The sequence below is a fragment of the Melospiza georgiana genome, chromosome 24, assembly GCF_028018845.1.
Source record: "Melospiza georgiana isolate bMelGeo1 chromosome 24, bMelGeo1.pri, whole genome shotgun sequence".
Taxonomy (NCBI): Eukaryota; Metazoa; Chordata; class Aves; order Passeriformes; family Passerellidae; genus Melospiza; species Melospiza georgiana.
In genome coordinates, this window is record NC_080453.1 from 6,894,576 (window position 1) to 6,918,190 (window position 23,615).

Below are 23,615 nucleotides of genomic sequence, written 5' to 3' on the forward strand. Positions count from 1 at the left end.
GGCACACAGGACACGCTGTCCCGGGGAACTTCGTGTGGTTTCCTTCCTCGCAGGGTCTGTGGGGAAAACCGGCGAGAGCTCCACGGCCTGAGCATCCCATCCCAGTCCCCGGGCGGGCAGGTCTCTGGAGCCTCCAGAGGGGAATGTGTACGGCACAGAACCGGGCAGGAGGCAGCTGCCTGCCCACAGCCAGCACCTCTGCAGGCACAAGGGAGCGAGGAACGTCCCCCTGCAGGCCGGGGCCAGCCCGGCGCTACACGTATTGCTTTTTGGAGGCTGAGCTGCCGGGCCGGCTGCCCGGCTTCTCCTCCGGGGCGGAGGCTTCAGTAGCCCCGGGGGCGTAGGGGTCCGACAGGGGTCTGCTGCCGCCGCCCAGGGCCAGGTTCTCCTCGTTGCGGTAGTTGGCCCAGTTCTGCTCGCTGGAGAGCTTGTTGTAGGTCTGGTAGGAGGGTGCGTGGCTCTCAGCCATGGGCAGGAAGGGATAGTGCTTGGGAGAGTAGGGACTGGTGACCATGTCGTCCACAAAGGTGTCCTGGCTCGGTACAGCTGGCCCTGACACTTTCTTGATGTTGCTAAGCAGGCTCTTGCAGCAGAGGTGGAAGAGCTCCAGGAGGTTCAGGATTAAGGAGATCAGGCCCATCACCAGCATGAAGATGATGAAGATGCTCTTCTCGGTGGGGCGGGAGATGAAGCAGTCCACCTGATGGGGGCAGGGGTCCCTCTTGCACACATAGCGGGGCACCATGGAGAAGCCATACAGGTACCACTGGCCCACGAGGAAACCGGCCTCAAAGATGCTCTTGCAGATGACACTGGTGATGTAGGTCCACATCAGAGCCCCTCGGATCTTGAGCCGCCCGCTCTCTGTCATGTAGATCTTGGACATCTTCTTCTCCAGGGCTGCCAGGGCCTGCTCGATCTTGGGGTCCTTGCTGTGCACAGCCCGAAGCTCGCTCTCCTGCCTCTTCAGCTTCTCCTCCTTGCGGGACAGATAGACAACGTGGCCCAGGTAAATCAGGGTCGGCGTGCTGACGAAGAGGAACTGGAGCACCCAGTAGCGGATGTGGGAGATGGGGAAGGCTTTGTCATAGCAGACGTTGGTGCAGCCCGGCTGCTTGGTGTTACACACGAAATCCGACTGCTCGTCCCCCCACACGGACTCCCCGGCCAGGCCGAGGATGAGGATGCGGAAGATGAAGAGCACGGTGAGCCAGATCTTCCCGATCACTGTCGAATGCTCCTGGACTTGGTCCAGCAGTTTCTGCAGGAATTCCCAGTCACCCATCTTCTAGGAACCCTTTGCCTCTGCCAGCAGAGAGAAGACAGCAGCCACGTCAGTGCCCTGTTTCCATGCTGGGGAGCACAGATGTGACCACCCAAACCCTGCTTTTTCAGGATATGGCTGCTCTGCGGAGTGTCCCAGCAAACCCTCTGAGGAACATCCCACTTCTGAGGGAGGGAGGGTTCCAGGCAGCATTTAGGAGTCCCCAGAGGGCTCCTCCTACACAGTGCAGGAACAGAGAGCTGGGAGAGACAGGGATTCTCCTCTCCCAGCGGCACCCACAGCTCGTGGCTCTCCTGGCCACTCTGGGGACAGCCCAGAGCCAGTGGGGCTTTGGGGCTGCCCAGGGAGCTCAGGGCACCTGAGGGGAGGCACCGTGGGGGCTCACAAATTTGCTGCTGCCCTGGCTTTCCAAAAAAGCAGAGAGCAGGATGGTCTAGAGGGGAAGCACAACCCCTTGGGCTACAGCTGCCACCCCAAACTGAACACACAGCCCTCCACCAGCTCCCTTACTGCAGGGCGATGGACACCCAGCCCCAGTCCCCTCCCACGGCCAGGGGATCCCCAGCACCGCTCACCACCCTGCTGCCCCTCCCGGCATTCTGGGGGGCCAAGCCCGCACCCCGCGGGCGCTCAGCCCGGCTGTGAGAGAGGGACAGGGCGGCCGCAGCCCCGGCTCCTCATTAACCGCTGCTAATTAGGCTCAGAAGCGCCAGCTGTGCCGTTAAAGGAACCCCCGGCAGCGGTGGGGTGCCCCGTCCCCAGCACGGTGTCCCGGCAGTGCCCGCACTCACCTCCGCCGCGCCGGGCACGTCCCGCGGGGCTCGGGCCGCGCTCAGTGTGCGGGGTCGGCCCGGGTGCCTCCGCTTATTCGGGGCCCGGGGAAGCCGGAGGAGGAGCGTGGGCAGGAAACCGGGGGCCGGGGCTTAGCACCGGGCCGGGCCGGGCCGAGCCGCAGGTGTGCGGGGCCGCCCCCTCCCGCGGCCCCCCGAGCAGGGGGCGGCCCCGGCGGGCGGGGCGGGGGCGGCCGGAGCCGTCGGGGCCGAAGCTGGGGGCGAACGGTGGAAGCTCGGGTGCCTCTCACACTCTCATCTACGGCTGCGGGCAAACCGCTGAGCCAGAGACCCCGGGATACTCCGTCCGATCCCCGCCGGTGTCCCGGGGATGTTCCGTCCTCGCCCGCCCCGCCCGGACCGCGGCTGCGGCGCTCGTGGTTTGCCCCCGAGGTCCGTGCGGCGCGGCGGGCGCTGGGTGGTGCTGGAGCCCCGCCGGAGCCCGGCTGTGATCCCGCGAACCGCCGGTTCCCGGGATGGACCCAACCCGTTCCTGGCCCCTATTCCTTATCCCGCCGGTTCCCGGGATGGACCCAACCCGTTCCTGGCCCCTATTCCTTATCCCGCCGGTTCCCGGGATGAACCCAACCCGTTCCTGGCCCCTATCCCTTATCCCGCCGGTTCCCGGGATGGACCCAACCCGTTCCTGGCCCCTATTCCTTATCCCGCCGGTTCCCGGGATGGACCCAACCCGTTCCTGGCCCCTATCCCTTATCCCGCCGGTTCCCGGGATGGACCCAACCCGTCCCTGGCCCCTATCCCTTATCCCGCAGGCTCCCGGGCTGAGCCCCACCGGAGCCCAGCCCCACCGGAGTCCCGCATCCCGGTGGTTCCCGGGATAAACTGCACCGTGCCTGGCCCCCATCGCGTATCCCGCAGGCTCTCGGGCTGAGCCCCATCAGAGCCCAGCTGCGATTCCGTCGGTTCCTGGGATGAACCCCACCGGTTCCTGGCCCCTATCCCGTATCCCGCAGTCTCTCGGGCTGAGCCCCACCGGAGCCCAGCTGCGATCCTGCGTCCCGTCGGTTCTCGAGATGAACCCCACCGGTTCCTGGGATGAACCCCACCGGTTCCTGGGATGAACCCTACCGGTTCCTGGCCCCTATCCCGTATCCCGCAGGCTCCCGGGCTGAGCCCCATCAGAGCCCAGCTGCGATCCCGCGTCCCACTGGTTCTCGGCATGAACCCCACCAGAGCCCGGCCGGGAAGTCCCGCTCAGGTTCCAGACGGAGTTTTGCTCTCGGGGGTCTCAGCGCACCCCAGTGGGGCTGTGAAATGCGGGCGGGCTGAGCGGGGCTGGGAACAGCCGACCCTCTGCTTGCGCTGCTTAAGGAGAGATTAAATGGAAATCATTTCTATTTATTGTAATATTTATCAAGGTTTAGTAAATAATTGATGCTCATCCCTCCTTGATTTCCTTGGGGGCCAGCGTGAGGTTCTGCTGAATTAAAGTTTAACGACGCGTGACAAGCTGGGAGAGGCGGAACGGGCGGACGTGAGCTCGGCTGTGGGCTCGGCCAGTGCCCAGCTCAGGCGGATGAGAAGGACCTGGCTGCAGGCTCCTGAGGAACCTCTGCACATCCATGTCTTCTGCCCTCACCAGTCTCCAATTTCCAGCGTGCAGAGCAGATTTTGGTGTCTCCAAAAATGACATTTATTGGACTTTTGGATCCGTAGCTTGTGCTGGGTGTGAGGTGAGGTGAGGGGGGACACAGAGGCACCAAGGGAAGCAGCAGAGCCAGCAAGGGCTTTTGGGCAAGACATGGCTTGGTGCTTGTGTGAGAAAAGGGGGAGGAAGAGCAAACTGGGCAAACTGGGCCAGCAGAACAGTGCCAACAGACTGGAGCCCTGGTCCTCTGTCGTTACTTTGGGTGCACGAAGAGAGCTCTGGCCACGGAGCCCAGAATTCCTTTGGTTTCTTGGTACAAAAGAAAGCAGTGCATGTGTGAGGCACGGTGAGCTGGGAGGACTGGCACACACTGGGTGACACCAGCCCTGGCTGGGCACCAGCTGGGGGCACTCACACCCAGCATAGAGCAGCAGGACCCAAGAGAAGCTCTGGACACGAGGATCTGTGCGCTGCTGTGATGTCCATGCTTGTGGCACTGCCACCTGCAGAGCTCCAGGTGTCCCTTGCCTTACCTGTGTCTGCTCAGGCACCCGTGGGTCTCTCTCCAGGGACATTACTTTGTTGGGTTTAGTCAGTTTTCACACAACTCTTGAGGGTTCAGGGATTTGCCAGGCTGGAAAAGCCAAGTTGAGGGGAATGTGAACTGGCTGGGATGGATGTGAGGTCACAGCTCTTCTCCTCTGTGGGAAGAACAGACACACTCAGGCATGGCCAGCACCAACCTGCCAGCAAGCGTGTCCACACCACTGGGACAGCCAGGGATGTGCCCGTGGTCCCAAGCAGGAGAGTTCCCATGGATGTGTCCCCCTCCCCTTACAGCCACCGAGGTCCTGGTTGAAGAGTCTGGTGGTCACCTGTGGTGCCAACCATGCCTGGCACATACCAGGACACTTCTTCCCCCACCACCCTCCCCAGCCCCCCTCAGAGAGCAGTCAGGGCTGCCACACACCTCGGCTGGGACTTGGTCTCCTTCTCCTCTGACTTGACGTGGCAGTGGCAGGTGGAGGCCTTGCTGTAGCTGACGGAGCGCTTGGATTTCCTCCACTTCCTTGTCCTCTGGACAACTCGCTTGAAGATGAGGTAGAAGATCTCACAGACGGTGAGGACGATGCAGATGGAGGAGGCTCCAACCATGAAATAGGTGAAGACCCTTTTCTCGGTTGGCCGAGCGATGTAGCAGTCCACGGTGTTGGGACAGGGATCCACGTTGGTGCACTGGACCAGCCGTGGCAAATCGAAGCTGTCCCACATCTTGTGGAGGAGGAAGAGGAACAGGATCTCTATGACAAGCTTGAAGAAGAGGCTGAACAGGTAGGTCCACCACAGCCCGCCGTGCTTCTTGCCCGTGTTGCTGTAGAGCTTGGGGCAATTCTCTCCGTTCTTCTCCCGGTTCTTCCTCTCGCGGTCCTCCCGGTAGGCCACGTGCATGATGACCAGGAGGGAAGGACAAGTGACAAAGATGAGCTGCAGGGCCCAGAGGCGGATGTGGGAGACGGGGAAGAAGTGGTCATAGCACACGTTGGTGCAGCCCGGCTGCCGCGTGTTGCAGTCAAAGTCCTTCTGCTCGTCGCCCCAGACCTTCTCGGCCGCCACCACGTAGACCAGCACACGGAAGACAAAGACCATGGAGAGCCAGATGCGGCTGAAGGCTGTGGAGTACTTGTTGACCCCGCTGAGCAGCCCCTGCAGCGTTTTCCAATCCATGGCAGCTGAGGGAAACCAGGGTCACCCAACCTGGAGAGGCAGAAGGAGCAATGGAGACCCCACTGCACATCCTTGCTGCACTGATTCTCACTTACATACAAGTTACATACAAGGCCAAAAGGGCCCAAACATTGTTGGCCCATTTGGGCTCCTACAACCTCTAGCAGATGGAGTAAAACTATTTATCAAAGAACCTATTTGACCATCAATATCTTCCCCAATCTTATTTATCGCAACCCCAATGCCAGCCTTACTTCTAGCAATCTCAATCTGAACCCCATTGCCCCTTCCATTCTCCTTAGCAGACCTTAACCTAGGCCTACTCTTCCTATTAGCCATGTCCAGCTTGGCAGTGCACTCCATCCTATGAATCCTCTCCCCCACCACATTACATTCATCTAGGACGGGGGCTCTTCACCCTTGCAGACAGCAAAGCCCATCCTCACACTCCTGGTGATAATCTCTCTACACTTCCTCAATCCCTCTGCACTTCCTTCTGACAGAGCCTTTGCTGTCAGGGATGAGCCAAGTCCCTGCCAGCAGCTCCATGCCTGATTGTGTGTGCTGGTGCAAACTGGCAGCACGTTCTGCTGGAGCAGGCCAGGATCACCAGCCAAAGGGGAAATGGCTGCTCCTGTCCCAGCTGGTGTGCTGGGACATGCCAGGGACCTGTTTTCTGTCTCACGGGTAATACCTGAGGCAGCCCAAACAAAGGTGACAGTGGGGCTGCAGAAAGTGAGAGTCCGTGTGTGTCACAGTCCGTGTGTGTCACAGTCTGTGTGTGTCACCACCGTGTCACCCTGGCCAGTGCTCTGCCCCTGCAGAAATGCCGGAGGTGCCGATGGCCAAACCGGCTCAGCAGCTCAGCCTGGGGCTGCCCTGAGTGAGCAGGGAGACGTGCTAAGCCTGACCCGGAGCTTTACTGCACCTGGATTTACAAACCCAGGTGGTTTTTACAACCCTCTGGGCTGTGAAGGTGTCTGCCCTGGCAAAGAGATTCACAGAACACTTTTAAGGAATTGCTGCTGCCTCCTGCCCACCCAGTGCCTTCCAAGACGTACCTGGAGGAGGCTCAGGCTCCTTCCCCGCTCACCGGGGGCTGTGGGGTGGGGAGTGTCCAGCACGGGGCATAGCCGGGGCACGATGGCAGAGTGGTGAGCAGGGTCCTCTCATGCAGTGCACTGCGGTGTCCCGGGGCTGTGGGGTGGAACAGAACCTGGAGCACTGCCCGGAGCCCATGGAACACTCTGGGAGCCTGTGCTTGGCCAGGGCCGCCCCGCAGCAAGCCCCGAAGCTGAGGCTGTGCTCCCACACTTCCACACCAGGAAGGGTGGCTGGGCTGAGTGGCCCCGGGCTGGGGTCCCTGGGGTCCCCATGTGCCAAGTGCCAGGGCTGTGCCTCTGCCCATGCCCACACACCTTCACTCACCACACCGTCTGGAACCAGATCTTCCTTCCTGGCAAACCCTTGGCCGGGAGTCAGGGTGGGGAGCAATCACTGCGTTCCCACCCAACCCTTGGATTTCAAACTGGGAGAGGGGAGCTGCTGTTTGCCGCCCAAAGCTGGTGCTGGTGGAACCTGGACACTCTGCATGCCCCCAGTGCCAATTCACCCACGACCCCAACCCTGGTGCCAGCGAGACCAACCCAGCACCCCCTGCCCATAACCCACCTGCCCAGCAGTGTGTGCCCAGTTCAGCCCAGCGCTGGCTCCACTCATGGACCCGCCGTGGGGCAGGAAGGGGCTGTGATCTCCGTGCCCAGCTCTGTGCCAATCCCCGTGGCAGTGGCCGTGGGCAGCACACTGTGAGCCCCCACGGGCTGCCCAGTGCTGGATGGCAGCCAGGCAGAGCAGGGGCAGCTCTCAGGAGTGCTCAGCTGTGCCGGCAGTGCCCGTTTGCCTCCCGCAGAGCCCGGCACCTTTGCCAGCCCCCGGGATGCCAACCCACTGCGTCACAGTCCTGCCCCGTGTGGGCGCAGGGCGTTGGAGCCGGCAGCGCCCTGCTCCCACCTGGGCTGCAAACTCAGCAGAAACACTTTTCTCAGGGGGTCTCTGCCCCTTTTGGGAGTGGGACAGAGGTGGCCATGAGGCCATTGCTGCTCCTTGGGGTGCCACGCTGTGCCATCCCCCTTCATCACCCCTGGCACGGCATGTGGGGTCCCGATGTGGCACTGTGTGATGATGGGATCCCCACTTCTGACCCCACTGTCACAGCAGTCACCTGCACCCCGTTACACCTTAGCACAGCTCCCACCTGCCCCCCGTTACCCCGCAGGGCTGTCCCCCCTCCGCCCTGGCAGCCCCAGAGTACCCAGTGCCCCAGCAGGTACCTGTCCAGGTGGCAGAGCCAGAGGAAGGTGTCCGGATGGGATCGGGGAAGCTCCTTCCCAGCCTGAGCCCTCCTGCACACACAGGTTTGTCTGAGCAGGGGAGGGGAAGGGTGGTTGGTTTGGTTCCCAGTAACTGGGTGAGTCTGGCAAACAGCTCCGGAGAGGCTCTGGCTGCACATGCACACACACGCTCGGCTCCGACAACAAAAGGCAGGTCAGATCCCGCAGCGAGATCGGCACAGACGCATTCCTCCGCAGGAAACTCCTTCCAGGTGATGTCCCATCCCTGCAGGGCACTGCGGGCTGGCAGCAAGGCCAGAGACGCCGCTCTGTCCCTCTGCTCTGCGCCCACCAGCCAGCAGGGCTGAGAGTCCCGGATTACGCAATTGCAACCCACTTTTGAAATGATTTTGCCTTAGTAATAGTTTTGCAACAGCTCATCGGTATCTCCAACCTACAGGAACTTGCAGGCACCGCCCTGGCGGGGCCGGTGTGGCCAGGTGGGACCTTTGCCATCGAGCAGGGTGGCACCAGGGTCCCCGTGCAGCCAGACCCTGCTCTGCTGCTGCCTCATGCTTGGGAAAAACGCCAATCACTCGTTTTTAAATTTTTAAAAAGTTTAATAGTAATAAAATGGTTTAAAATAAATGGTAACACAATTAGAGTAATAACAATTTGGACAAATTGAACTAGGACAATATGAGACAATAAAAACAAAGAGTTACGGACGTCCGGGTACCTTTTTCTGGGCATCACGAGCCCGAAAAATTAACAAAGGATTAACCCTTATAAGCAATAGCCTGTTGCATATTCATACACTTCATACATGATGCATAAATTCCATTCAAATACAGGATTCTGTCTGGTCAGTGTCAACTTCTTCCTCCGAATCCCAACAGCGCCTTCGAGGCGGGAGGAAGTTCGTTTCTGCTGATAATGGACAATAAATTATTTTTCTCTGAAAGATTCAGGTGTCCTGTGGCTGCTATCTCGCTGCGAGTCCTTTCTTTTAAACAAAGCATCTTACATAGCATCGTTTCTATTTTAACATTTTTTATAACCTAAAACTATATTTAACGCAGTACTTAACAGAATTAATCCAGCATCACTTTCTGACACAACACATATAATATTCATTTGAACATTTGCAAAAAGCCAGTCATAAAATACATGCATTTTTCACATGCTACACCCCCATGGGACCTGCAGGGTGTCCCCAAGGGGTTTGTCCCTCTGTCCCTCTCTTGGGGGCTTCCAGGAGGCTGAGCCAGCCCCATCCCACCGGATATCCCATGGGTAGATGCCTGTGCCGATGTAGCCGGGCAGGAATGCTGCTTCCCTTCCCTCACCTGGTTTCTAGAGTGCCCCGAGGCTTCCCTGGGATCCTCCGGCACACCCTGGGGCCGATCGGCACCCGGCCAGGGCCACCCCTCCCATGGGGACACGGCTGAGGAGCCCCGCGGTGCTTTGGTGCCTGCAGGGATTCGCTCCCTGCTCTCCTGGCGGACAAGGAGCCGCTTGCCCCGAGGCTTTTTGTCTGGCAAATAAAGCCAGTGAGGGTTTGTCAGGCTGGGGACAATGGAATGGGAGCCTAAAGTAATCCAGGTGGCAGCCTGGGGGTGCAGGATGGGGTGACCCTGGAAGAGGGGACAGCCATGGGCACGCCAGCCCCAGATGAGAGCCAAGCAGGGGCTCTGGAATCTTCCTTGACCCCGGAGCTGCCCGGATCAGGAATTTGAGCTATGTTATGCAGAGAGCTGGTGTGGCAGGAGCTCGGCAGGAATCTGGGGGCTGTGAGGTGGAAAACCCTGGAGAGAGAGAAGTTGCTGAGAAGCACTGGAAGCTCTGAATGCTTGCAGAGGCAGCTGCTCCCTGCCCCACAGCCAAACCCTGTAAGGACCAGGTGAAGAGAGGGGTCGGATCCCCCTGAGCAGCCTCTTGCCTGCAATTTTGAGATTTCTTGTGGTCACGGTGAGAGAGTTCAGGTGCATTTGGCATGGGCAGAAAATCTCCCTCAGGCAGTTGGGTGGGGAGCTGAAACAGCTCCATGCATGGCAGTGCTTGAAATGCTGAGCTGGGTGTTTGGGTGAATCCATAAATCCGTCAAGGGGCACATCCCTGCGCCCCCGCTGCCAGTGTGGGCACAGGGACAAGGTGACAGCGTGGTTCTGCACATCTCAGCACTTGGGAGCTTAAGGGCTATGCCCAGGACTTGTCACCCTGGTGCCACCCTGCTCCGACACAGCTGAGAGGCCTCAGGGCCACATGTAAACACTGGGATTTAGGGAGGCCCAACCTTGGCTCCTCCATGAAGAAAAAACCCAAACAGTAGAGCTGGATGCCAAACCAGCGGGAAAAGCTCAAACATAAAACCCTTTTTAGAAGGGTCTTAAATGGAGCATGGCAGGATTGTGTCCAGGACGTGTCACCCTGGTGCCACCCTGCTCCGACACAGCTGGGGGACAGCTGAGAGGCCTCAGGGGCACATGTAAACACTGGGATTTAGGGAGGCCCAACCTCGGCTCCTCCATGAAGAAAAAACCCAAACAGTAGAGCTGGTGGATGCCAAACCAGCAGGAAAAGCTCAAACATAAAACCCTTTTTAGAAGGGTCTTAAATGGAGCATGGCAGGATTTTCTGCCTGCCAACAGCTGTCCCACCTGCAGGGCCACATCCCCAGGGATGAGACTCCCCTGCAAGAACAGGGGCAGAGGAGCCATGGGGGCCTGGGAGCTGGCAGCCAGGGCTGCACATAAATCAGAGAGATTCTCCTCAATTCCCAGCAAACAGGCAGGTTTTGGCCAGGGCAGAAAGAAGCCCAAGCTGGGGAGGTCAATTTACCCTGACCTGTGCACTCGGTCTGCTCCACATCCCTGCCTGGGCTGCAGTTAGTGGTGAGTTTCTTTAAAATTCCCCCACCCCAAGATTTAAGAGGTCTTCTGGGATCTCACAAGCAAATACAGGGAAATTCCTGTGCGAGGACGTGAAATCTGGGAAATATTCAGCTTTTATTGTGACACACCCCCTGGTTTGCTGACTCTGGTCCTGCCTCTGCATTCCAGGAGATATCCCAGCACCCAGACCTCCATTTTTGCCACCAATATCAAAAGAAGCAGCTGAATGCTCTCATTTTTCTGGCTGACTGCTGCTTATCCCAAGCCTGGATGGTGCAAGACACTCAGAACCCTGCAATATTTGCTCTGAGCATGACAAAACAGCACAACAACATCCACAACTGGATCTTCAGGTGTCTGTCAATGAGCAGCAGCTCCAGCTGTGCTTTGGAGTGCAGAGGTGGCACAGGGAGGCTTTTCTGGGGCTCATTTCTGTCCCCATTAGTGCTTGCAGAGGGGAACTCCTTGGGGTTTCACTCTCCAGCCCGGAGCAGGAGTGGCCAGCCTTGCTGGAAAACAAACAGCCCAGCCCATGCTCTTTAATGCGGGGCAATGGCTCGCACACAAAGAACAACTTGTGTCCTCTGACGTTGTGCACTTCATAAAGAAAACTTTCAGGTGGATAATCCAGCAGCGGGAGTGGATGGAAGCAAGACAGTGCCAGCACAACTTCCCCTGAGAAGTGGAAAAAAATTCTTTATTTCATCATCTGTGTTGATGTATTTGATTTGTACATCTGATAACGCAGATGTATTTCATCATCTGCATCTCTGACCCCAAAGGTCCCCACAATCAAGGAGCTGCTGTGGGCTCAGGGGGCTCAGTGCCTGTGGCCAGGATCCCTCCAGGGCTTCTCCACCATCCTCACCCTCACCAGTGGCTGGTTCAGTCCCAGAAGTGCTGCAGCCCCACCTGCTCTTGGCTTCCCTTCAGCCCTGCCTGTCCCCAGCAGCCCCATCCAGCTGCGGGAAAGAGCTCAGTTTTGCCCATGGAAGGTCTCAGCTGGATCACTGCAATGATCTGTCACTGAGAATGGCCTCAGTCACATAAAGGACACAGCGATGGTGTCCCCTCACCCCCTGTGCCACTTCCTTTGGGACAGAGCCAGGGAGCGCTGGCACTGTCACTGCTCGTGGAAAAAATAATTATCACACCCTCTGAGCAGAGCAAAACCAGTAACAGATCGAGCTGCATGTTCAGTGTTAATGTTACTTGTGAGTGCATTCGCCATGAAATTATTGTTAATTATTCATGCCAGCTAATGCTCAGCTGCTCCGATGGCCTCGGAAGTGGCAGCACCGCCCGCGTCACGGCCGAACGCGATGGATTACAGCAACAAACGAGATCAGATTCTGCCATTTAATGTCATTGTTTAATCAATGCTTGGGGTGTTTTCCCCTCCTGTATTTGGCTGTTTTGCTCAGGTGTTCTACCCTGGCCAGGCAGGATGATCCAGCAGCCCACAGATCCATCCTGCCTGGCTGGATCCTCACGCCTGAGGTGGCTGCAGCACCTGGGACCTGCTCTTGTCCCCACTCAACTAATGAGTGTTATTAATGACAATTGCATCAGTCTGAGGTCGCCTTGACGCCCACTGAGTGGCTGATGTGGGGTGAGAGATAGGGAGAGGGGTTTCCTGAGGTATCAGGGTGTCTCTCCTGGCTGGTACAGGCTCAGAGTGTGGGCACCACTCTCAGTTCACAGCTGCCTGTCACTGCCTTGGACAGAATGTGTTTTACAACCCCAGCTTTACCCCAAATTCAGCAGGATGGTGTAAAATGCCTTTCCCAGGACAGGAGAGGCAGAGACCCCTCGGGCACAGCCCAACTCCAGGGTGCTGCCACCCTCAGCGCTCCTACAGTGGAGCACAGAGGAGGAAGAGCAGCCAGGAAGTTGCAGGCCAGGTGAGCAGCTCCTTCTTTCTCCTGGGCAGCTCTAGGAACCAGCCTCATCCTTGGGCAGCGTGCTGGGACAGGAGGCTGTGAGCGGGGTGGTGGCCGTGGGGGGTTTGTAGTCAGCCCCATGGAACCCCTGCCCGCCCGTGCCCACGGGGTTGGCACAGGACATGGGGCAGTCGTGGCTGTTCCTCCTGCTGTCCCCTCCTTTGACCTCCAGGCACTCGTGGCACCGCTTCCCGATCAGGTAGGTGGCCTCGATGAGGTTCAGCACCACGCAGACGCAGGTGGTGACCACCATGAAGAGGGTGAAGATGTTCTTCTCGGTGGGCCGGGAGATGAAGCAGTCCACAATGTTGGGGCAGGGCTGCAGCTCACACTTCACCAGCCGGGGCAGGGTGTAGTTCCTGTAGAGGCGGAAGAAGATGTAGAGGAAAACCAGATCCACGCCGGCCTTGAAGATGAGGCTGAGCAGATACGTCCACCAGAGCCCGCCCCGCTTCTTGCCGGGGTTGGGGTAGATGCGGCGATAATTGTCCCCTTGGATCTCACGGAGCCTCTCCTCCTTGGCCTCCCTGTAGGCCACGTGCATGAGCACCAGGAGGGACGGGCAGGTCACCAGGATGAGCTGCAGGGCCCAGAGGCGGATGTGGGAGACGGGGAAGAAGTGGTCAAAGCAGACGTTGGTGCAGCCCGGCTGCCGCGTGTTGCACTCGAAGTCCTTGTGGTCATCGCTCCAGACCTTCTCGGCTGCCACCAGGTAAACCAGCAGGCGGAAGATGAAGACCAGGGAGAGCCAGATGCGGCCGAAGGCTGTGGAGTAGACATTGACAGCGCGGAGCAGCCCCTCAAACCACCCCCAGTTCATGGCTCCTCGATCCTGTTAGGCAGCCTGGGGAGAGAGAAGATACCGTGACACTGAAGTGTGGATGCTGTGGGACAGAGGGAGAGAAACAGCAAGAGAGAAACAACAACAACTTCTCACAGCGGCTTGTGAGAAGTTTTAAGGAGCTAGAAAGATGAGATAACTTGTTAACTATAAACAATTTGCAAGTTGTGTTTCTCTACTTTATTTTTCTGTTCCTCTCAAAGACAGTGCGTAAAGAAAGATGTTTCTGTTAGTTAGCCAATAGAATAAAATCTATCATACCACTCTTTTAAATAAAGCCTTCTTTGCCTATTCTACAATCCTGCCTGTCACCTCGGCACAAGAGTGACACTAAAGCAGCAGCAAAAGGAGCTCCTGTGTGCCTCAAAGCACTGAGCCCTGCTCCTGGGGCCACCTCTGACCTGTGCTGGCACAAAGGGACACCACGGACAGCACAGACCTGCTCCGGGTGACACCACTGACAGCACAGACCTACTCCAGGTGACACCACAGACAGCACAGACCTGCTCCAGGTGACACGTCTCCTCCAAGCACCGTCCCCACTGTCACCACTCGAGGTTTCTGCCACGGCCACAGCATCCTCCAGCCACCTCCGGTGCTCAGCCCCCATCCCGCCGCAGCTCCCGCCTCGTTGCCCAGGTATTTGTTATTAATTTCCCCTACGTTGCCAAACCTGGCCCAGGCAGACAACAAATAGGAGCAGCCGGGGCGTGACTCACCGCGCTGCGCTGTCCTCTCCCACCGCTGGAATCCGCCCGGTGCCACCGCTCCGTGTGCCCACGCCGTGCCCAGGGGGCACCGGGGAGCCCCCGGCAGGGCAGAGGCAGCGGCTGGGCTGGGCTGGGGGGGCTGCACAGCCCCTGCAATGCCGAGGGGCTGAGCATTCAGAAAAACCCCAATTTTCACCAGCCACAGATACTTGCGTGGCCGATTTGAGCCCGGCTTGCATCGTGCCGGATAAACGCGCCCTGCAAAAACTCCCAGGGCTGCGTTTGGCGCTGGATCTCCTTAAATATTTTGCCTACCAATAAAATAATAAAATTCCCCCTCGCTGAGGAGTGAACTCATCCCCTTCCAATGCACCCACCTGCAGGACTGGAGTGGCCACGGAGCTCCCGGTTCTCGTCCCTCCCTGGAGGAACGCGCACACCCCAAATTCCTCCTTCCCTGTGCCCTGGTGCCAGGCCGGGCACAGGCACCTCCCCAGCGCCCTCCTCACCTTCTCGGGGCCGGGGGTCGCGGCAGAGCGGGTCCCCACGCCGCTCACCTGCGGGTGTCCCTCGGCAGCGCTGCTGCAGGTCGGCGCCTGCCCAGGGCAGGAGAGCATCACCCGGCACCGGAGACAGCCCATGAGTCACCCCCGCGCTCCTGGGAGCGAGGAGGAGATTCCCGGGGGAAGGGACGGGGCTCCAGGAGGATCCCCACGTGTCCCGTGGAAGGTTTGGAAGATTTCCAGCCAGATTTCCCCAGGCGAAGGGCGGCCCCGCAGCGCTGCCGTGCCGGGAACGGGTGGGAGCTCAGGGCTGGCTGTCCTCAGCTTCTGCGGGGGTGTTCAGGGTCCCTCCGTGCCTTCCCTGCACCCATCTCTCTTCGCTCCAAAGTGGCCAAAGCCCTGGGAGTGCCCTGCTTCTCACCACGCTTTATAATCCTTTTTTATTGAAACTTTGCACCATGGCCATAATTTAGCATTTATCCCTTGCCCCCCTCTGTTAAATGGGTGGTAGTTCATAATTTCACTGGCAATTAATTAAGCACTACCTGGGGTCCCTCCATGTCTTCCCTGCACCCACCTCGCTCCAAAGTGGCCAAAGCCCTGGGAGCACCCCCCTCTCAGCTGAACACCACCCTTTATAATCCTCTTTTATTGAAACTTTGCGCCATGGCAATAATTTAGCATTTACCCCTTGCCACCCTCTATTTAGTGGGTGGCAGTTGATAATTACACTGGCAATTAATTAACTGCACCCCTCACCTGCAAGCTGGCACAAGTCTCTTTCCCATCACCCCTCCTTGAAACCAGAATCTGAACCCCCCAGCTCAGAGAACCTCTTGGGGGTTTGACCCCCATCTCACAGCTTTGGGGTGCAGGGATGTGGGTCAGAGGGGAGAGAAGTCCAAGGAGGTGTGGGGTGCAGGAGTTCAGGTAGAGCTGGAGTCATTTGAGGAGCAAACACACATTTCATTTGCAATTCTGCTGGGGTTTGAAAAAAAAAATGTAGAGAAACAAATCTAAACAGCTGTAAAGTAAATTACCAGTGTTTGCGGATGGCTCCAGGGAAGAGTTCTGCAGTTTGAAATCAAACAAGCCCTTTTTTTTTTTTTTTTTTTTTTTTTTTGTTTTTAATGTGCCTGTGTAGTGGCTGTGCTGGGAAAGGGGGGTCCCAGGGGCTGTGTCCCCCATGGGCAGGCAAGGAGGACCCAGAGCAGCACCCACCCACCAGCACACAGTAGTGGGTTAGGGGGATGTTCTGCCCCAGGTACCCCTCATTTTGTGGGTGTCAGAAGTGGCTCTTTGTGCCTTTTTGGGTTAAAATCCCCTCTTTTGGGGGGCTGCCAGGTGTGATGGGCGGTTTCTGCTTTGGGTAGAGCCCCTCCATCCCTCCACAGGTGAGTCCCCAGCGCAGGGGACACAAAGGTGTATTAATGGCAGCACTTTATCTTCCAGGAACAAGCCCCATTAGTACATTTTCACTACAACATGAAATATTAATAACACTTTGCATTTATATAGCGTCATTCATCCCGCAGTCACCAGCCAAGCCGCTGACATGAATCAAACGCTGCAGCCAGCTCTGGAGGAGACAGGTAAAGGGGATTAGACCCCTTTTCCTGCTGCACACACCGAGGCACAGGGTTTTCTGCAGGTCACCGGTGCCACTGAGGGTGTTTTGGAGATAAAAACCCGACCACACTGCTCCGACCTGGCCTTCCTCCTCCTCCAGCTGCTGCAACTGGAAATTGCTGTTCCTCATGCTGTGCTGACAGTGCAGGGAGGGGAGTTAGGAAACCTGTCAGCCCACGGAGAGGCAGGCCCTGACACAACCCCACGGCTCCGGCAGCATGAAAGAGCAAGCAGGGAACCAGTGGGGAAAGAAAGGGCTCTTTTCATCTCATTAAAGAGCCTTGTATTTAAAACCTCCTCCAGCTCCGTAGCACGGGGTGAGTGCGAAGGCTTTTACACACCAGCTGAGCAGGACTGGCTCCTGCTGCAGGAGATGCTGCATGCAGATGCTGGTTAGCAGGGCGGAATCCCGCGATTGATGATGGATAAGGACAGATAAACAAGTCCTGGGCAAAGTTCCTGAGCGGTGCTGAGTGGCAGGGAAGGGCTGTGGGCACAGCCCACTGCCCCCAGCACCATTGTTATTCCACGAAGAAGGCGCCTTGTTTGCAGATAATTAAAAAACCCCAAGCAGATTAGTGAAAATTAAACACCCAGAGCAGGCTGGATGTTGGCTCAGCCATGGGGGAGTCTGTGAGCATCACTGGCTGCTGCTTCCAACCCTGCCTCAGCCCCCTGGCTCCCCAGCTGCATTCCCCATCCCATGGGATTGTTTGGAAGTTCTTCCATGGAAAATCTGTGTTCAGGGAGTGTCTGGATGGGAGCAGGCAAACCCAGCATGGTCGTGGCCGTGTGACACGGCCAGCACCCATTAATCTTACATTTCTATGTGAGGCTGCAGGGAGTAACCTCATTTCTAGGGAGACTTTAATTAATCACCGACTCAAACTGCCTCCATGAGGTGGTTTGCAGCCGAGGAGATGAATTGGCATGGTCAGCAGTGGCTGAGGATGAGGATGGGGTTAGCAGGGACCTAAATCATGGCAGGTGATGGTGGTGAGCAGAGCAGGGGACACGTGAGCAGGGGACAGGGCACATCTGTCCTGTGAAACTTCCTCTGCGTGTCAGGCTGATGAATGGGAGATGCTGCTGTGGCTCTTTGCCCCTAAAAAGGCAGAAATGAGAATGTTCTCAGCCTGTGCAGCCCCTGTGAGGATGGCAAGGGAAAGATGTGGAGGACAAATTCCTGAGCAGAAAGGGACAATCACACAGCCCCAAACCCCAGATAGGGAGGGGTTGGGGGCTTGATGCCCTCACGAAGGAGCAGAGAGTCACGGACAGACCCATCAGTGCCTGTTTAGGGTTGTTTGGCCAAATAATCGCCGTGCAAAGGACATCGCCGCCCTTGCCACTGACCTTGGACCTAAATCATGGCAGGTGATGGTGGGGAGCAGAGCAGGGGACACGTGAGCAGGGGACAGGGCACATCTGTCCTGTGAAACTTCCTCTGCGTGTCAGGCTGATGAATGGGAGATGCTGCTGTGGCTCTTTGCCCTAAAAAGGCAGAAATGAGAATGTTCTCAGCCTGTGCAGCCCATGGCCCTGTGAGGATGGTGAGGGAAAGATGTGGAGGACAAATTCCAAAGCAGGAGGGGACTGTGGGCAGTCACACAGCCCCAAACCCCAGGCTGGGAGGGGTTGGGGACTTGATGCCCTCACGAAGGAGCAGAGAGTCACGGACAGAGCCATCACTGCCTGTTTTGGGTTGTTTGGCCGAATAATCGCCGTGCAAAGGACATCGCCGCCCTTGCCACTGACCTTGGCAGCCTCCAAATGGGCGGCTCGCGGGTCAAAGTCTTTATATCCCATCACCATCCTCCTGAGTCACGCCTGTCTCCTGGCAAGTGACATCCTTTTCAGATGGCAGCTAAACGGGAAAGAGGTCGCGCTCCCAATACGGCGACAATAGGACATGACAGCACTTTTCTGAGTGATTAAGCCTCAGGTGATGGCGGGGCTACAAGACAAGTGGCTGAAGGCTGAGAGACTTTAATCACCTCGGACACGGCGCTGCATCCTCGCACTCCATCCTGCCAGGGTGGGTTTTTAGTGCGAAACAGGAGCGATAATAAAAATAATCCAGCCCAGCCTGCGCACCCATCCGTTAGTTATCCGTGCTGCTGTTAATAACCAGCCCGGGCAGCCTGTTGGCCCTCAAAGATCCTCCTGCAATAAATCAGCACTGATGCCTTAAAATAACTGTCCGGGGCTGCGGGAGCTGACACTAGATGGCATTGGGAGAACGCTCAGCCGCCTTCCCCGGAACAGTCTGGCAAAACAGAGCAGAAAACTCAGGATGACGGAGCAGAAAATGTCTCAGCTGGGGAGGAAGCCACCAGCTCACCCCCATCCTCACATGCACCAGTTCAACTCCATCCTCACAGTCCTCACTTCACCTCCATCCTTGCATCCACCAGTTCATCTCCATCCTGAACCCACCGGTTCATCTCCATCCTCATGTCCACCAGTTCATCTCCATCCTGAGCCCACCAGTTCATCCCCATCTTCATATTCACCAGTTCAACTCCATCCTGAACACATCAGCTCATCTCTATTCTCAACCCACCAGTTCATCTCCATCCTCACATTCACCAGTTCAACTCCATCCTCACAGTCCTCACTTCATCTCCATCCTTGCATCCACCAGTTCACCTCCATCTTCACAGTCCTCACTTCATCTCCATCCTGAACCCACTAACTCATCTCCATCCTGAGCCCACCAGTTCATCCCCATCCTTACATCCACCAGTTCAACCCCATCTTCACACCCACCAGTTCATCTCCATCCTGAACCCACCAGTTCATCTCCATCCTGGACCCACCTCATCTCCATCCTCCCATTCCTCAGTTCACCTCCAGCATCTCACCTGCACTGAGAGTATGGTGATGGGGCAGAGCTCAGGGTGTTTCATCTCTGAGCTAGTAAAATAGGTTGTCCCCAAACTATGATTTTTTTTCCCAGTGAGAAGCTGCACTTGTGGCTCCCCAGAGCCTGATGGCACCAGCACAGACCTTTGGGACTCGTGGTGCCCTCCCCTGGCAGGGGTAGGAGCACCTGGGTGCCTGTAGAAGGGATGGGGATGAGGAATGGGGCTTTAAAGTGAGTCCCAAACCCTAAATGATGCTGCTGCCCCAGCTCCCTTCACATTGAAAGGTTTTCCTGCTGCAGCCTGGGCTGGTGCCTGGCCTGCCCTGATCAATCTCTCCCTGGAGATCTGTTTGTCTGTCTGTCCGTCCATCCACCCCTCTGTGTCTCATGCCTGGGTGCACCCCTGTCCCCAGGGCTGCTGCAGACAGGTCCCTCCTGGGAAAATCCCGGGATATTCTCAGTGGAGCAGCACAGCTCCCTCGCAGCCCTGCAGCTCGGCTCGGAGCCAGAGACCGTGTGCAGGCGCCGGCAGCAGTCTGGCCTTCCCCCCATCAGTCTGGCCTTCCCCCATCACTCCAGGCTCCTTCTACCTGTCAGAGCCGGTCTCTGCTTCCCCCAAGTCACCTCCTGCACCCCACTGAGCCGAGCTGACTTTGTCTCTTAATGCTGCATTGTGCCGGCAGCCCGAGAGCCACAATAGAGCTCCTGATTGCAGCTCCCTCCCTTCCTCCCTGCCAGCCCCACTGGCAGCACATGGCACACGGCTCTGCCACAGCCCACCCTCCTCTGCCCTCCCAGGGCACCCTCCATCCTCCGGAAAACTCCACATATTGCATTTTATGTCACTGTTGTGGGGTGATGCTGCAGGTTTTGGGGTGTGCACCAGTTCACCCCCATGTTGTGGGGCTGGGGTTCTCCTCCCCTGTTCTCCTTGAGGGTAAAACAGAACAGTGCCAAGACTTAAATCCTCTCACAGGCACCTGAGCTGGAGAGCTCCGCTTTTTTTGGGATCTCTGCCCAGGCAACCTGACATGACAGGATTCTTCCAAAGGTTAAAAACTTGCTCTCACTGTAAGGACAATATCACATTAGAAACAACCCCTCAGCCCTCTCAGCTGGCTTGCACCTCTCCTGGAAACTCTGGGCAGCAGAACCAAACTCTGAAAAGGGCCCAGACTTGGCTTGAAGCAAGAGATTTCACATCATCATGTCTTAAAATGTCAGCACTTTAATTAGCTCCATCTGAAGCTGGAGTGGGTTTGTCACCCCTCTCTGCTTTCAGTTCAGGTTGAGAAATTTGCTCAGGCTGACCTTTTCCCTCCCAGACCCAAAAAAATCCCCAATCCCTATTGGCATTTCCTAAAAATAGGACAAAATAGCCCCCCAAAAATACCAGCCAGCTGTAGGGATGATGTTGTGCAGCATCATGCCAATGCAGGGAAAGGGACTTCAGCTGGCAGAGCTGAGGGGATGTTGCCAGGTTCTTGTGTCAGGTTTTTCCCTTTAATCTCCTTCAGACACTGCTGCTAGGCCCCCTTCTTCCAAAGGGAACCCCCAGTTAGATCAAGGTTTTCTACAGCATCATTTAAATCTCCATCTCACCCACGCTTTTAATTTCATTTTTTGTACCCGTATGGCTGCTGGAGCCATAACTTACACTCCAGGATAATTTCTTGCTCTAAAGGATACAGTGAACTTCTTCCCAATTTGCTGACCAGCTGGGAATGCTTCTCCAGGTGGGATCCACTGGGTAATGATTCCATTTCAGCTGCTGGAGATGGAGGCTCGAGCCCACTTATCCTCTGTGTGCGTGTGATAAATTAATAAAAGCAAAGCCAGAGGAAACACCTGAAAAAACACAGGGAAGTGGGAGGCCACAGTGCTGAGGTGTCACAACACCTCCAAGGGCTCTGCTCTTCACACCAGCCTGTCCCCAGCACCAGAGCAGAAGGCACCAAAAGCCAGTGAGCACTGTCAGGAGGGTCACAGGCGTGTCCACCATTGTGATGGCTGGAGGGATGTGGAGCTGTGGAGGGCTCGGGGATTCTCGGGTTTTGGTTGTTAATTGCTGACCCGAGACGTGCAGGATGTCTCTGCTTCTCTGCACATCCAAAGAACGAGTCTGGACTCTTCACTTTTCTGTCTTGAGGTTGTTTATTAATTCTTATCTATAAAATTTTCTTTCTGCCCAGCCGAGGTCTGCTCAGCAGGGCAGCCACAGGCACTCTCTGTGTTGTCCTTTTATACTACAAACTACATATAACATATTTACACTTAATTCTCAATCACCTGTGTTAGACAGTGCACTTCTACTCTAACCAATCCCAAAGTGCCAACATCACTGCAGAAAAAATGGAGAACAAGAAGAAGAAAGAAGATGGACTAGACCCAAGTTCCTCCATCTTGCCCACAAAACCCCCATACCAAAAATCCTAAAATCTACATTTTCACCCTGTGATAATTTAATTATTATACTATTCAAAGCTGTGTGACTTTCAGGTCCTCATACAAAGCTGGTAACTTGCTCCAGGGGTCATAATCAAACCCACAGGTGTTCTGGGCTGTCTGCCACGGTCTCTGAGGCCCCTGGCAGGGTCCTTGGCAACTCTGGACAGCCAGAGGGATGTATGAAGTTCCGACAAAGGATGTTGGGTTTGAGTCTGGCCCACAGAGCAGCTCCTGGGGCATGGGCTGGTGCTGTTCCATGCCCTCCTGGTGTGCTACAGCAGCAGATCATCCCTCTGCAGAGCGAGGCAGAGCTCCAAACAACTTCCTCAGAGCCCGATCCCTCCTCAGCACGTCAGAGGAAGAAGAGAGGCATCAAAAGCAAGCTGGCTTTTGCTCGTTGCTCGTTGCTCGTTGCCTCCCCGCTCATCGCCGGCCAGCCTGGAGCCCCGGCCCCGCGGCGCTCGGCCTTTGGTGGAGCGTGACTCTGCTCTGCCCCGCAATTATGGCTGGGAAAGGAAGGGCCAGATCGCCCCGGGAGGGGGAACGACGAGAGCCTTTCATCCACACCCCGCCTGCCGCTCGCTATTCTTATCCCTCCTGATCAAGGGAAGCGTTTCCTCCTCCTGCCATTGAAGCCGCGGCGTGGCTGGGGCAGCGCCGGGCTGGGATGGGCTTTCCCCAGCCCCACGCTGCAGGCCACGACCCTGCCAGGATGGGTTTTGAGCATTGATGGGTTTTGATGGGTTTTTTTGTGCATTGATGTGGAGATGCAGGTGCAGCTGCGGCGCTGCCGCCCGCCGAGGAAGGTCAGCCTTGGTTTGTGCTTGATGTGGGAAATGCTGGAGCTCCGGCCAAGGAACGGCTCCTGTGCTTGTGTTAAGAGGAGGAGAGGAGCTCTGGGAGGGAAACGTGGTCATTGGGATTTAAAAATTCCCTTGTGCTTTCATGAGGCAGGCTCCAGCTCTTGTTTTCTGCTTGGGTGGCTTTGCCCCCAACTCTTGTTCTAGTGAGGAAAGGAAGATCTCGTGAGTTACCCCTCGAGGTTGTGTCCCACTGCCCTGCAAATGGGAGGTGCCATTAGCACCAGCCATGGTGCCTTGGTGGTGAGGAGAAACCTCCCCAAGAGCCTGTGTCCATCCCATCCCCTGATGGCCAGGCAGGGTGGTGGATGGGGTAACACAAACACAGCCAGTGCCTGAAGGAGGTCCCTGGGCCCATCTCTGATAAGTGATCCCAAATCAGCAGAGCCATCCCAGGGTCCAGGAGACCCCACACTGCTCTGGGGATGCTCACAGCTCACATCTGCTACAGGAACACTCCCCTCGTGCAGCACACAGGCGTTGCTGACACTTCCAGGCTGTCTTTGCCACTCTTTGGTCCTTACAAACTGCTCCAGGAATTAACCAACCCAAGGTTTCTGGAGATGCTGGAAGAGGAGCACTCCAAAAGGCAGCTCCTCCTGCCAAGCCAGGACTGCAGCCCCCAAACAACCCCAGGCTGGGCTGGAGAGACCCCACTGAACCTGACCTGCTCCACCACCACATCAGGCTCACAGCTCCCCTCCAGCCTGTCTGGAAACAGAGGCTTCTGAGCACCTTCTCTGTGCCAACAGAGCTGCAGGAAATCACCTCCATCACCCTGAAGGACCAGGAGCTCTTCCCAACTGTCAGGGATCCCACAGAGAAATAAAATCCAGTAAAAATTCACTCTTCAGTTTGTTCCCAGGGAACTCCTCACCACCAAGCCCAGGATGAGCACTCCTACTCATGGATGAAGCCTCATGGATGAAGCCTCGTGTTTCAGGAGCCAGGGCTGCTCTCTCCCAAGCTCCAGGGTCACAGATTTAAGGATTTTTGGCTTGTGGCACTGGGGGTGCCCCGGAATCCTGGGGAGATGCTGAGGTGGAGCAGCCCCATGGAGAGGAAAGCAGCTCCTCACACCTCCTTGCACTGGGCTCCTTGCTGCAGGTCCACGCCTGACTGCAATCAATGTAACCTTT

At 56.9% G+C, this 23,615-nt stretch overlaps 3 protein-coding genes across 3 annotated transcripts; all 3 read right to left on the reverse strand.

The window, feature by feature from the left end:
• Positions 1 to 253: 253 nt before the first annotated feature.
• On the reverse strand, positions 254 to 1,285 carry GJA4 (gap junction protein alpha 4). The gene has a single exon (XM_058040249.1). It carries the CDS (start codon positions 1,283 to 1,285, stop codon positions 254 to 256), a length of 1,032 nt encoding a protein of 343 aa, XP_057896232.1.
• Positions 1,286 to 3,975: 2,690 nt separating this feature from the next.
• GJB3 (gap junction protein beta 3) lies at positions 3,976 to 5,449 on the reverse strand. Its single transcript, XM_058040306.1, has 2 exons — positions 4,695 to 5,449; positions 3,976 to 4,425 (listed from the first exon to the last, which is right to left on the reverse strand). The coding sequence occupies exons 1-2, from the start codon at positions 5,447 to 5,449 to the stop codon at positions 4,410 to 4,412; spliced, it is 771 nt and encodes a 256-aa protein (XP_057896289.1). The 3' UTR covers positions 3,976 to 4,409.
• Positions 5,450 to 12,608: 7,159 nt separating this feature from the next.
• LOC131093226 (gap junction beta-5 protein-like) lies at positions 12,609 to 13,436 on the reverse strand. The gene has a single exon (XM_058040337.1). The coding sequence runs from the start codon at positions 13,434 to 13,436 to the stop codon at positions 12,609 to 12,611; it is 828 nt and encodes a 275-aa protein (XP_057896320.1).
• Between the last annotated feature and the right edge of the window lie 10,179 nt (positions 13,437 to 23,615).

Bases quoted from the DNA above. Each gene is read 5' to 3' on its own strand.
- GJB3 (XM_058040306.1), bottom strand. From the start codon at position 5,449: ATGGATTGGAAAACGCTGCAGGGGCTGCTCAGCGGGGTCAACAAGTAC.
- LOC131093226 (XM_058040337.1), bottom strand. From the start codon at position 13,436: ATGAACTGGGGGTGGTTTGAGGGGCTGCTCCGCGCTGTCAATGTCTAC.
- GJA4 (XM_058040249.1), bottom strand. From the start codon at position 1,285: ATGGGTGACTGGGAATTCCTGCAGAAACTGCTGGACCAAGTCCAGGAG.